This window comes from Salmo salar, chromosome 09 (assembly GCF_965601325.2).
Source record: "Salmo salar chromosome 09, fSalSal1, whole genome shotgun sequence".
Lineage (NCBI taxonomy): Eukaryota > Metazoa > Chordata > Actinopteri > Salmoniformes > Salmonidae > Salmo > Salmo salar.
Window position 1 is genome coordinate 86,883,729 of NC_138299.1, and position 13,878 is coordinate 86,897,606.

A 13,878-nucleotide genomic window follows, 5' to 3' on the forward strand; every position below is an offset into this window, starting at 1 on the left:
TTGATGAATACAACAGAGTTAGGAGGGTGACTTGATGAATACAACAGAGTTAGGAGGGTGACTTGATGAATACAACAGAGTTAGGAGGGTGACTTGATGAATACAACAGAGTTAGGAGGGTGACTTGATGAATACAACAGAGTTAGGAGGGTGACTTGATGAATACAACAGAGTTAGGAGGGTGACTTGATGAATACAACAGAGTTAGGAGGGTGACTTGATGAATACAACAGAGTTAGGAGGGTGACTTGATGAATACAACAGAGTTAGGAGGGTGACTTGATGAATACAACAGAGTTAGGAGGGTGACTTGATGAATACAACAGAGTTAGGAGGGGTGACTTGATGAATACAACAGAGTTAGGGGGGTGACTTGATGAATACAACAGAGTTAGGAGGGTGACTTGATGAATACAACAGAGTTGGGGGGGTAACTTGATCAATACAACAGAGTTAGGAGGGTGACTTGATGAATACAACAGAGTTAGGGGGGTAACTTGATCAATACAACAGAGTTAGGAGGGTGACTTGATGAATACAACAGAGTTAGGAGGGTGACTTGATGAATACAACAGAGTTAGGAGGGGTGACTTGATGAATACAACAGAGTTAGGAGGGGGTGACTTGATGAATACAACAGAGTTAGGAGGGGGTGACTTGATGAATACAACAGAGTTAGGAGGGGGTGACTTGATGAATACAACAGAGTTAGGGGGTCGGGTGACTTGCTGGAGGGAATCATGCTTCTCAGACATTCCAGAAGATGGAACCACTCACAGGTCACTACTCAAGAACAATGCTCAGAAGACGGGTGGAGAATGGTAGTGGTGCAGGGAACAGGAGGGGAAATGGAAAGAACTCAAACTACAACACTCCACGGCGACCCATAAGGTGAGAAAGAGGTGGGTCGGGGGAGATGGGAAGGGACTGGTGGGTGTGTTTATGAGAACCATCCACCTTGGTAGTAGTCGTCTTCACAGACATGGCTGTTGTTGTTGGGGTCTGTGAGGTGATAGGAGGCACTGTGTGAGAGGCGGCAGTACTCAGGCTGGTAGCAGGTTGGGCTGGGCATGCCGTCAGGCTGAGAGGGGTATGGCTGCTCCTGCTCCAGGCTCTGGGGCCCAGGGACGGTGCTGGGTTCCGGGCTGGGGCTGCGTCTGCACAGTGCCCTGAGGGAGGAGCTCCTCTCTGGGATGTCTGGCAGCAGCTCATCCAGGAGCCTGTGGAGGATTCTGTTGTCGGGCAGGCTGCCCCTCCTCCTCTCGGCCCGGATGTGTTCATAGATGTCCCTCAGGGCTTCGTCCAGCGCCTCGTACATGGAGCTCTTATAGCGGGGAGGGGGCCTGCTGTGGGTGGAGACGGCCTGCATGTGGCTGTGGGGAGGGGAGCCCCTCTTCCTCCTGAACGGTACCGGACTCACAAGGAAGGCCAGCTTGGACTGGGCTGACTCTGGGTCCTCAGCTGTCAGCTGCTTGGCCCTCTCGTGTTTGAGCATGGTGCTGAAGCGTGTATAGGAGGCAGGGCATCGGCCCTTACAGTTGCTGACCAGGTGCTTCTGCTGGTTATGGTTGAGGTTATGATGACGGTGGTGGTGGTGATAGTGGCCTGAGCCGTAGGGGCTCTCAGACGATGTCCGAGAGCAGCGGTCGTAGTCACTCTCACTACAGAAGGAAGATCCCTCTATCTGGATGAAGTCACTGAGGTTGGACCTGATGGCGTCGTGATCACTGTCTGAGTAGACTTCCTGCTGGGATGCTGGTCTCTGGGGGTAGACGTGGTGGTGGTCTCCAGTGATCTGGATGTGGATGGGCACACAGTTGTTGGTAGTGGGGGCATTGATCCTGGGGTAGTGTGGCTGGCCCTCAGGGGGGTTCCTGGCAGGGGGGTCCTCGTCTAGCAGTGACTCGATGGAGAAGCGTCGCTGGGGGCTGCTGCCCCTCCCGGACGGGCCCCCTGGGGTAGCCTCACCCTCACCCCCTAGGTTGGGCATGGACTTAGACTTCTGGATGAGGCTCTCAAACTCAGAGATCCTGTTGTGCACCATGTCCTGGGGCACCTCTTTGCTGAAGCCCCTCCAGCCAGCCAGCCGGTCCTTGTGGAGCTCGCTCTCGTACTCCAGGATCCGGGCTTTCACAGAGCAGATGACCTGGGAGCTTTGAGAGCCTATCAGATCCTGCCTGTTGATGTGGTGCATCTTCTTGTACAGCTTGAGGAAGCCTGGTGCATCGTGGGCTGAATGGTGCTGTGTCCGCTCTCTCCGGGGGCTGTCACAGATGCTGTGATCTTTGCCCTGCTGCTCATGTGACAGGAAGTCTACACTCTCGGAGCGAACCTGTGAACCTACAGAACCTCCCGGACATCCTCTATCTTCTGCCAGGAGGTCGTCACAGCTCCAGGACTTGAGTTTGGGAGAGGCTGGCTTTTCCTCGGCAGAGCTCCAGGCCTCGGCATTCTGGCTCTGGACATGAGCCTGCCAGCCGTTCTTCAGACACACATCAGGGCTCTCATCAGAGCCCTCAGGAGGCTCAACACAGTCAATAGCCTCATCATTAAGACAAGGAAACACTGAGTCATGTGAGGTATTGTGGTTGGGACCAGGGGAGGGACCTGGACAACTGAAACGGGCTGAGTATGTGCTGCTAATATCCCCACCTTAAGGTATATCCACCAAGAGCAGCATGGTAAGAGAGAGACATGAGAAGACATTAAAAGGTTCACGTGGAAATCAGCCAGGAAGAGCTGAGGACAGAGGGGGGTTAGAGAGACACACAATAAAAAAAGCTGCTAAGAATATCATATTTATACATAGCTGTGTGGCAGACCGTTGTTAGCCACAGAGAGGAAATAGTACACAGAGGAAATAAAGTATTCTATAGCACTCATAGATTAATGCACAAAGCATGCACTACACTTTAAAACTTCTCATTCCAAGCCAAACGTTACACTGCTTTTTAAATTGAAATAAATAAGTCTAAGCAACTGTTGATGCTGTCTGTTTCAGTATCTGTCTTCTCTCAGTTCTACCAAACCAGTGAGGTTCAGAGGTGGGCCCTACCTTTGGCTCTGGAGGGGGAGGCAGGGAAGGAGCTTGCCACAGGCTGGCGTAGGCCGCTGCTGTAACTGCTGCTACGTGGGGGTTCAGAGGGCCGTCCTGAGGAGTTGAGGCCGCTGCTGTAACTGCTGCTACGGGGAGATTCTACAGGCCAGGAGACTGGGTTGTGGCTGGTGGTGCTATTGGGCCCTGACAGGCTGCTGGATGTACTCTGGCTTGTGGTCAGGGTGCTGGCTGGTCTGGGCTGCTGGGCTGCTACCTCGGACTTCCTCCTCTTCCTGTAGTCACTGGTTGAGCTGTGGACACATAGATAGGTTAAGTCCTGAGTTTGCCACGCATTAATTCAAGCTACAGTGAGGGAAAAAAGTATTTGATCCCCTGCTGATTTTGTACGTTTGCCCACTGACAAAGAAATGATCAGTCTATAATTTTAATGGTAGGTTTATTTGAACAGTGGAGAGACAGAATAACAACAAAAAAAACAGAAAAACGCACGTCACAAATGTTATAAATTGATTTGCATTTTAATGAGGGAAATAAGTATTTGACCCCTCTGCAAAACATAACTTAGTACTTGGTGGCAAAACCCTTGTTGGCAATCACAGAGGTCAGACGTTTCTTGTAGTTGGCCACCAGGTTTGCACACATCTCAGGAGGGATTTTGTCCCACTCCTCTTTGCAGATCTTCTCCAAGTCATTAACCTGTTAGGGCTAGGGGGCAGTATTGACACGGCCGGATAAAAAACGTACCCGATTTAATCTAGTTACTACTCCTGCCCAGTAACTAGAATATGCATCAGTTTGCGCTGTTCTGTGAAGGGAGTAGTACACAGCGTTGTACCAGATCTTCAGTTTCTTGGCAATTTCTCGCATGGAATAGCCATCATTTCTCAGAACAACAATAGACTGACGAGTTTCTGAAGAAAGTTATTTGTTTCTGGCCATTTTGAGCCTGTAATCGAAACCACAAATGCTGATGCTCCAGATACTCAACTAGTTTAAAGAAGATGAGTTTTATTGCTTCTTTAATCAGTACAACAGTTTCAGCTTTGCTAACATAATTGCAAAAGGGTTTTCTAATGATCAATTAACCTTTTAAAATGATAAACTTGGATTAGCTAACAAAACATGCCATTGGAACACAGGAGTGATGGTTGCTGATAATGGGCCTCTGTACGCCTATGTAGATATTCCATAAAATATCAGCTGTTTCCAGCTACAATAGTCATTTACAACATTAACAATGTCTACACTGTATTTCTGATCAATTGTATGTTATTTTAAAAGGACAAATAAATTGGCTTTTCTTTCTAGAACAAGGACATTTCTAAGTGACCCCAAACTTTTGAACGGTAGTGTAATCAAAATAGACCAACAGTAAATTGCTTACATTTGTATTTATTTTCATACATCATCAACTTCGGTTTAGTGTTATTTTGCCCAACAACAGCATGCCTCCTAATGGGTCTTTAAAATGACCAGTTGTCCACACACAAACCAATCCTCCTCATGGGATGAAACATAATTCTCCAGTACGAGGCTGTGAATGAGAGCCTCATCAACAACTCTTCTTCAGATAACAGTTGTCTACTGACTGTATCCATACCATTACAGTAGGCTATAATGTTTATTACAGTATGCCCACTTGGAAGACAGAGCTGTGAGGAGTGATGACAAGTATAGATTTGCCCTAGCGGGTCACAGTGGAAGAGGTGGGTGGTGGGGGGGGGGGCTGAGATTCATGGCTGAGTTGACAGGACTCAAGGGCACGGCTATTCCAGCTGTCCCACTCAGAGCACACCGCTCCATATATACAGTACACTGAGTAAGGTGTTGCCTGACAAACTCCACATAAAGCAAAGAGTCTGGGCCATTTTGTTTAAGACGTGTCAACGTAATTTGCTATAGACTCTTGAGAATCAATGGTTGTTTAATAGAGAGGGAGGGATCTGACTTACCTTGACGGCCTGTCTGTGTTCCTGTCTGCAGAGGCCTGTTGGAGGGAACTCTGAAAGTGAGCAGAGAGCAGCTTGAGTGCCAAGTGAACAGACAGACTGTAAACAAACAGAGCTCCTTCAGAAAGCTACTATAGCCAGCACCCTCTCACAGCAACCTCTGTCTGAGAGCACAAGGCTTTGGAAACATCCTTGAAATACTGAATTAAATACCTTCCAACGTCAACCTTTAACATTTTTCCTTGGTTTCTGTCACTGTGAAAAGGGTATGTTTCCCTGTCAAAAACCTACAGCGATGATTCACTTACGAGAGTTTCAATGTCGAACAAGGCAGGGAACTCCTTGTACACCTGGCTGGAGAAGATTACCATTCTCCCTGCTACTGAGGCAGAAGCCTGGTAATAGTTCATTAGTAGCCTCTTTCTCTCTCTGCCCAACAGAGCCCCGCACATTTTTTTAACCCCTCTTTAAAAGTAGACCTGATGACGGTTGCCAGGAATGGAGTGTCACTGTGACAGACTGGTGACCGGTAAACATAAATACTGTTCTAAGCGACAGCTACCGCACAGGCAAACACGTCATTGGACGGGCCAAGACCCCCCATGACGATCTGTCTCAGGTCCAGGAAGCTCTAAGGTTGATTAAACGATATCCTAGCTACCTACCTCCTGCCATAACTTCTACTGTGCCTTCCTCCAATATATTCATCATATAATTAATTTAATGACCACGTAAAGTTGTAACTTACTCTTATAGTAAAATAGCTACTTTGCAAGGTATGAGATACATAGCAAACTTGGTCTATAGACGGAAAACAGACAGCGCTGTATCATCAGGAGTGATATTCATCACACTGCCTGTGTAGTACAGATATTGTATATGGCAAATCAACAATGTACAGTACCTATGTAGTACTTTTCCCATTACTGACAATTCAAAGAAACAAATCCTACCTTACAGTCTTTAAGTCCTTATTTGTGATGTTATCTCAAAGAAGTTACTGTAACATTCACTGGCAGACAAAAGATACTTTACCTCGTCAGTAAGGGGAAAAGCTACTTTAAGCTACTTTACCTCGTCAGAAAAAATGTGGGTGAAACTGGATATATGTTGAACAAAAATATAAAACACAACAGGCAACAATTTCAGTTCATATAAGGAAATCAGTCAATTTAAATAAATAAATTAGGCAATAATCTATGGATTTCGCATCACTGGGCAGGGGCGCAGCTATATGCACAGCCACTTGGGAGCCAGGCCCAGCCAATCAGAATTTGTTTTTCCCCACAAAAGGGCTTTATTACACACAGAAATAATCCTCAGTTTCATCAGCTGTCTGGGTGGCTGGTCTCAGACGATCCCGCAGCTGAAGAAGCCGGATGTGAAGGTCCTGGGCTGGCATAGTTACACATGGTCTGCGGTTGTGAGGCCGGCTGTATGTACAGTACTGCCAAATTCTCTAAAATGATGTTGGAGGCGGCTTATGGTAGAGAAATTAACATTACATTTTCTGTAAACAGCTCTGGTGGACATTCCTGCAGTCAGCATGCTCCCTCAAAACTTGAGACATCTGTGGTATTGTGTCATGTGACAAAACTGCACATTTTAGAGTGGCCTTTTATTGTCCCCAGCACAAGGTGCACCTGTGTAATGATCATGCTGTTTAATCAGCTTCTTGATATGCCACACCTGTCAGGTGGATGGATTATCTTGGCAAAGGAGAAATGCTCACCAACAGGGATTTAAACAAATTTGTGCACAAAATATGAGAGAAATAAGCTTTTTGTGCACATGGAAAATGCCTGCGATCTTTTATTTTACCTCATGAAACACGGGACCAATACCTTACATGTTGTGTTTATATTTTTGTTCAGTATGTAACATGATACTCTAGTAAACATGTCCACATAAAGGTCTCTGTCAGAGCCTTTTGAACCAAAGCAGAGGTCCTAAATGCTGAGCTAAGACTAATACTGTCTCTAGCTAAGACATATAGACTATACACATTATCAAATGATATAATGTAATACTCTCAAAAGCAAACATGGCAGTTGACAATGGCTGTTGCCTCAACAGCTGACTTGCCCGTTAACCTACAGCTATCAATCAATGACATGACAATGAAACACTATGAAAAAGAAAACAAACAATGGTGACTGTGTTCTGGGGAGTAAAAGAGACGTTCAGTAAACTTTCAGCCTTTCCTGAGAGTAGTTTCAGCCTTTCCTGAGAGTAGTTTCAGCCTTTCCTGAGAGTAGTTTCAGCCTTTCCTGAGAGTAGTTTCAGCCTTTCCTGAGAGTAGTTTCAGCCTTTCCTGAGAGTAGTTTCAGCCTTTCCTGTGAGTAGTTTCAGCGCCAGGTGGGGCACTACTGCTGCTCTACTGCTGCTGTACTTCTACTGATGTTGCTATACTGCTACTACTGTACTACTACTGCTGTACCTCTACTACTACTACTGCTGTACTTCTACTGATGTTGCTATACTGCTACTACTGTACTACTACTGCTGTACCTCTACTACTACTACTGCTGTACCTCTACTACTACTGTACCTCTCCACATAAACAGAGGGGCTGAATAACAGGCATGTAGTGGCATGGTGATTACCTCAACTATATAATCCAGACGTTTTTTAGGAGGCTGAACCCAGAGGCAGAGGATGAGGAGATGAGAAGGAGGAAGAGGAGGAAGAGAAGGCAGGGGCATCATGAGAAGGAACATGTGGAGAGAGTTACATGGTTAAAGATCACTCACACACTCAGCCGTGCACCTACACAACTCTTGTGTGTGCAAAGAAATAAACACTTGTGAATGCTTGTCCAAACGTGAACACAACACACACCAAACACAGCAAAAGCAAGAAAAGGAAGGATGAATAAGCTCTATCAAGAAGCTACTGTCAAACATGCATAAGCAATCAAATGAAAATGTGTTGAAAGCTCTCAGAGTGCTCAAGCGGTTGCTATGAGGCAGGTCCAAAGAGTATATGGCAAGCAGTCTTACACACCATAGATCATGTGATTCACTCTTGTGTCATCATTGCAAACATGCGTTCCACATCAGTGAACTGTGTAGCCTCGACCCTACTGCTGTGAGGTCCAAACAGTCAAGCATGTAAAACAACAAGCCTAATCACACCACAGGTCTGTGACAACACGTTGCCTAAATGTTGGATGAACTGAGCAGAAATATTACATTTTCAGTCCCCGTCAGTGACCTCATCATTGTCAATTATTATATATTTTTTTGCCCATTTCAGCCAGTTATTTCTGGCCTCTCTTCAGACAGAGGTCAAGCATTTTCCTCATCAGTGGGACAAACACAACCACTGTGGTTGCTTCCCAAATGACACCCTATTCCCTGTAATGCAATATAAAGGGAATAGAGTGCCATTTAGGACACCTGTGACATGCTATTATGCTAATAGTGCACAACACGTTCATCCCACTGGGGCACATGCTTAACACATGGCCACACATTCCCCACCATGGGGCTGCAGTGCTAGCAGCCGCAGCCAGGGGGCGATACATTAGCACCTTATGGCGCTGGCTAACAGAGAGAACCACAGAGGCCCTCACTTACCGGACGTCCAAACTCCAGCTCAGCAAAGAACTTATACCAAGGCTCATCCTCTAAATCTACCTCAGTAAGGTTTGAGTTACTAGTATTCTGGATTGACAGGGTGGAGAGGAGAGAAGAGAGGGAAGGGAGGAAGGAGCGGAGGAAAATCAACACAGAGTATGGGTGAGAATGATCCATGATAAACAGCAGAGTAAAATGGATGCAAATGAACAACAACATTGGGAAAACAATTGCACAAATGTACTAAGTAATATATAATTAGAAACAAAGTAGGCATTGGTTTCAAGCTGAAAAAGAAAGGAAATTCACATGAGCACCAAAATGCCTACTTCACCCATGCTCTACCAAGGGTTTCCAGCACACAGCTTTGACCTACTGTAGCTATGTTGGTCTATTGTACTTCAAACAATTGTAGGCAGGTTGCTTAGGATTTAAACCATCGTAACCAGCCGAATTCATTAATTCACAGGGTAACCTCAAGAACACACCAGCAGAGGGCAGTAAGTCACCACAACATGAACCTTGATCTATCCACAGAGCAGTACAGTACACTTTCACTGAGAAACAGAGCCTGAATGCAGTGCAGCAACACTCATTGGGAATCATCTCAGCCCTCAGAAACAATACATTTAAAATACACTTCTTGTAAGCAATAACACAGACCCTCAGTCTGAACTGCAATGGTATTTGTCTGCAGTCTCAAGCAAGCTTTGAGGTAATATAGCTTAGGGGAGACTGGGGTTAGTTGGGGGTAAAGGGTTCGTGGGGTACAGGGTTCATTGAGGTACAGGGTTCGTTGTGGTAAAGGGTTTGTTGGGGTAAAGAGTTAGTTGAGGTAAAGAGTTAGTTGGGGTACAGGGTTTATTGGGGTAAAAGGTTCGTTGGGGTAAAGAGTTTGTTGGGGTACAGGGTTCATTGAGGTACAGGGTTCGTTGGGGTAAAGGGTTTGTTGGGGTAAAGGGTTTGTTGGGGTACAGGGTTCGTTGGGGTAAAGGGTTTGTTGGGGTAAAGAGTTAATTGAGGTAAAGGGTTTTTTGGGGTAAAGTGTTCGTTGGGGTAAAGGGTTCGTTGGGGTAAAGAGTTAGTTGGGGTAAAGGGTTTATTGGGGTAAAGGGTTCGTTGAGGTAAAGGGTTAGTTGAGGTAAAGGGTTAGTTGAGGTAAAGGGTTAGTTGAGCCACCCTTGTTTCTAGGAATACAAAATCAATAATTTGACCAAATACTTAGGAAGAGATCATCATTTCATGGAGTCTGTGAAGGAAAAAGCCACATGGAAAAAGTAGAAAGGAAGTTAGGTCCAAAAACCTGATTTTGATCAAGTCAACTGAATTTATTGTGTTAAGAGGTTTCATGATGCTTGTATCTAAACCAATGTAGGTAGTTTTAAGATTGTTCTATACATCAGTTGGGGTCACTATAAGCTTCAATATGAGGTCCTAAACCTAGCATGAAAGTGCAGCTTGTAGCTTTGTGGGCTAATATAGTCAAAATGTTTGCTTTGGGGTAAGTTGAGCCTATGGCCATGTGGTAAAGCTGAGCCAATGGTGGAGCCAACGGCAAATTGAGCAAATTGAAGCGTTTTCTTCTCATGCGTAATGCAAGGCATTATCGCTGGGATATTTAAAAAAATATATTTCACCTTTATTTATACAGGTAAGTCAATTAAGAACATATTCTTATTTACAATGACGACCTGGCTATGAGGTAATGACAGGGCCTGGCCTATGTTTTAAAGTGTTTAAAGTACAAAGTGTTTGTTCGGTATTAAGCCTTTGTTAATAAACAATGCTTAAAATTATTAAAAGACAAAAACAGTGATTGTGAATGTGCTGAATTTTGTTTGGGAAATAAAGACAGATATGTTTTAAAAAAGGTAGTGGTAATATTTCATTCAGTAGAGAAATGTGTAGGCAGCTTAACTTACCCTGTCCTGCGGCTCAACTTACCCCATACCCGGAGTAAGTTGTCCCAAGAGACCACTTTATTGGACAAGCTATGTTTTAAAAATGGTAATGTTTACATGAATTCTGAATTATTTCCAAGGATAGACAACATCCTGAAATATATGTAGATATCATTGTTGGAAATAATATTATATTTCCCTTGATGGAGTGATGCTGAATATAAAAAATGGCTAAACGTACCCCACTCTCCCCTACTGGAAAGAGGAAAACAGTAAATACCTTTGGTAGTCTAATTACACTGCCACTGAAATGAATTACTGCCACAAAATAAATGATGTGCGTGTTCCACGTAAGTGGCTCAGAACAATGTTGCATTTCAAACCACTCAGCTAACGAGATGAAACCTGCAGGGCACATGGTCTGCTGCTGATTACCTGCTAGGAGGATATCAACAAAGGTCATTTAGGAGAGTTCAAATGTCATCCCAGGAAAACAGGAACCTTCCCTAAACATTAGCTAAGATCCCCATTAAGTTCTAGTTAGGGTTTTATCTAACATTAGGATGACAACATCCCAAAAACATTCAAATAATTGATTATGTTAGAGGTTTCATGATGCTTGTATCTAAACCAACATAGGTAGTTTAAAGATTGTTATAACACTTTTTTAAAATAAGTTTTGAATTAAATATCCTTGGAATGTTCTCCTAACTTTCACTAAAATGTTGTACACAACATCTCTAACAACCACCACAGAACACTCCCCAAATGTTTCCAGGTAAAGAACAGACAACATTTGTTATGGGAACGTTCTTGCAACATCAGCCGAATGTTTTATTCAAACATTATATAAATCATTAGCACAACTAGACAATATTTGTGTTATGAGAACATTTACAGCAACCTAACGAATGTTCTGGGAACTTTCACAGAACCAATTTGGGTTTGCTGGGATTAGTTTAGTGGCGAGTGACTGGTCTTACCTGTCTCTCCTGCTCCAAAATAGAGGATTTCCCAGGTTCATAGTCGAAGATGCTCCGAGGTTCTGCACGATATTTTCTGGTGTCCACCTTTCTGTCAGGGGGTCCATATTGGTTTCTTGTTAGAGGATACAGAGACATTTTATTATGCAGTGGCCCACTTGTTCCAAAAGTTACCATGCCAAATAATTTCAATTAGTGTATTGTAACCCCTTTTTCTCCCAATTTCAATCTTGTCTCATCGCTGCAACTCTCCAACAGGCTAGGGATAGGCGAAGGTCGAGTCATGCGTCCTCTGAAACATGACCCGCCAAACCACACTCCTTAACCAGGAAGCAAGCCGCACCAATGTGTCAGAGGAAACACCGCTCAACTGGCGACCGAAGTCAGCCTGCAGGCGTCCGGCCCGCCTCAAGGAGTCGCTAGAGCGTGATGAGCCAAGTAAAGCCCCCCCGGCCAAACCCTCCCCTAACCCGGACAACGCTGGGCCAATTCTGCGCTGCCCTATGGGACTCCCGGTCACGGCCGGTTGTGACATAGCCTGGGATCGAACCCGGGTCTGTAGTGACGCCTCAAGCACTACGATGCAGTACCTTAGATCGCTGCGCCACTCGGGAGGCCCTTGAAAGGAATTTTTAAATAATTTTGTCTTACTTGTCTACCGTGCCTCTGTCTATTGTGCCTCTGTCCCTCTCGCGCTCCCTTTCTCGAACATGTGCCGATGAGAGTATGGGAGGGGGTGTGGGGGGCATGGGTGAGGGCGAGGTTAAGGAATTTGTGTTCCTGAAGACATTGCACGTGCCGTTGTCAGACACACTCTTGGTCATTGGCCGGTACGTGTGGGTCTGGGGCGGAGCATGGGTCTGCAATGACTTGGCTGGCCGATAGTCTGGGGCTGAGCGATGATGGCTATCTGTAATAACAACAGATGCGTGTGACAGATGCATCCAACAGATGCAATCCAGAATGTAGGCATGAATTCAAAGGTGAAATTTGTATGACATATGTATCTCTATCATATTCCAGGCACTCAGCACACAGACTAATGATTCATGTGTGATTCATGTGATGAAATAATACATTTCTTACCGGTATTCACTACTGTGTGGGTGGTATTATATGGGTCCATATTTTCATTTTCTGTGATAAACACCAAAGTAGGATGATTAGCAGTGCACTCCAACTCATCGTGTAAAAGCAATGACTGTTCAGTTTGTTTTCATACAGTGATTCATTTCTTAAGCTATTCTCTTTGTAAGACAATTCTACATGTGGTCAAAGATAATGGTAACACCATCTATGCGTAATGCATTTTGAATATATTACAAGAATGATCATATTTGTATAGGCTGCTATAAGGAGCCAATGACTGCCCATAACACATCTTCAAATGCAATATGGGTATTACAAAAGGCACCACCAATGCAGTGTGTGCAGGTGTTGCTGAAATAATGAAAACAAATATGAAGCATATGGTTATATGTCATTGTTGTCAATGTGTGTGACCCCTGACCTGTGTAATCCCTGTGGGTTCAGTACTAGCTGGCTCACATTATGCAGGAACTGCACTGTCAGATTCCCAGTAATGACATTTCTCTAAGCTGCAGACTGCTGAGCAAAGCTGCTCTATTGTCAAATCGTCAGCTGTTGTCATCTCTCTCCCCCACCGTCAAACATGGAGGTGGAAACATTATGCTTTGGGGGTGTTTTTCTGCTAAAGGGACAGGACAACTTCACCGCATCAAAGGGACGATGGGCCATGTACCGTCAAATACTTATTTCCCTCATTAAAATGCAAATCAATGTATACAATTTTTGACATGCGTTTTTCTGGATTTCTTTGGTGTTATTCTGTCTCTCACTGTTCAAATAAACCTACCATTAATATTATAGACTGATCATTTCTTTGTCAGTGGGCAAACGTACAAAATCAGCAGGGGATCAAATACTTTTTTCCCTCACTGTATGTATGTATGTATGTATGTATGTATGTATGTATGTATGTATGTATGTATGTATGTATGTATGTATGTATGTATGTATGTATGTATGTATGTATGTATGTATGTATGTATGTATGTATGTATGTATGTATGTATGCATGTAGTTCAATGTAGGCCAATGTCACTGTAGCACTATAACTATCCCATTTAGAATCCTTTCTCCTCAGGGACTGGCCAAGTGGAGAGATGGATAAGGTGGAAATACATCCTGAAGTTATTATGGAAATGAGCTCTTACCTGGTTTGTGTACCACGTGAATCTGCTTGAACATGGACTTATACCAGTCCTTTGGTCTGTCCACGGTCTTTAAGAAAAACATACAACGAAATCATAAACCTCCACTGGACCATTTTACCAAAAACAACACCCACAAAACACAGTAGTGAGATGTGGACACATAGAGACA

At 44.4% G+C, this 13,878-nt stretch overlaps 1 protein-coding gene across 8 annotated transcripts in view; it reads right to left on the reverse strand.

Moving 5' to 3' along the window:
• The window catches only part of sorbs2b (sorbin and SH3 domain containing 2b), a 77,976-nt gene that overhangs the window by 15,982 nt on the left and 48,116 nt on the right, over positions 1 to 13,878 (reverse strand). For 6 of the 8 annotated variants that reach the window (XM_045724084.2, XM_014212798.3, XM_014212797.3 and 3 more), the window contains 9 exons: positions 13,710 to 13,776; positions 12,559 to 12,609; positions 12,124 to 12,382; positions 11,473 to 11,587; positions 8,589 to 8,675; positions 7,614 to 7,646; positions 5,011 to 5,060; positions 3,056 to 3,348; positions 958 to 2,652 (listed from right to left, as the gene is read on the reverse strand). In XM_045724084.2, the coding sequence (XP_045580040.1) occupies positions 958 to 2,652; positions 3,056 to 3,348; positions 5,011 to 5,060; positions 7,614 to 7,646; positions 8,589 to 8,675; positions 11,473 to 11,587; positions 12,124 to 12,382; positions 12,559 to 12,609; positions 13,710 to 13,776 (2,650 nt within the window). The remainder of the gene's footprint in view (positions 1 to 957; positions 2,653 to 3,055; positions 3,349 to 5,010; positions 5,061 to 7,613; positions 7,647 to 8,588; positions 8,676 to 11,472; positions 11,588 to 12,123; positions 12,383 to 12,558; positions 12,610 to 13,709; positions 13,777 to 13,878) is intronic. The other 2 variants (XM_045724083.2, XM_045724085.2) reach the window with 2 other exon arrangements.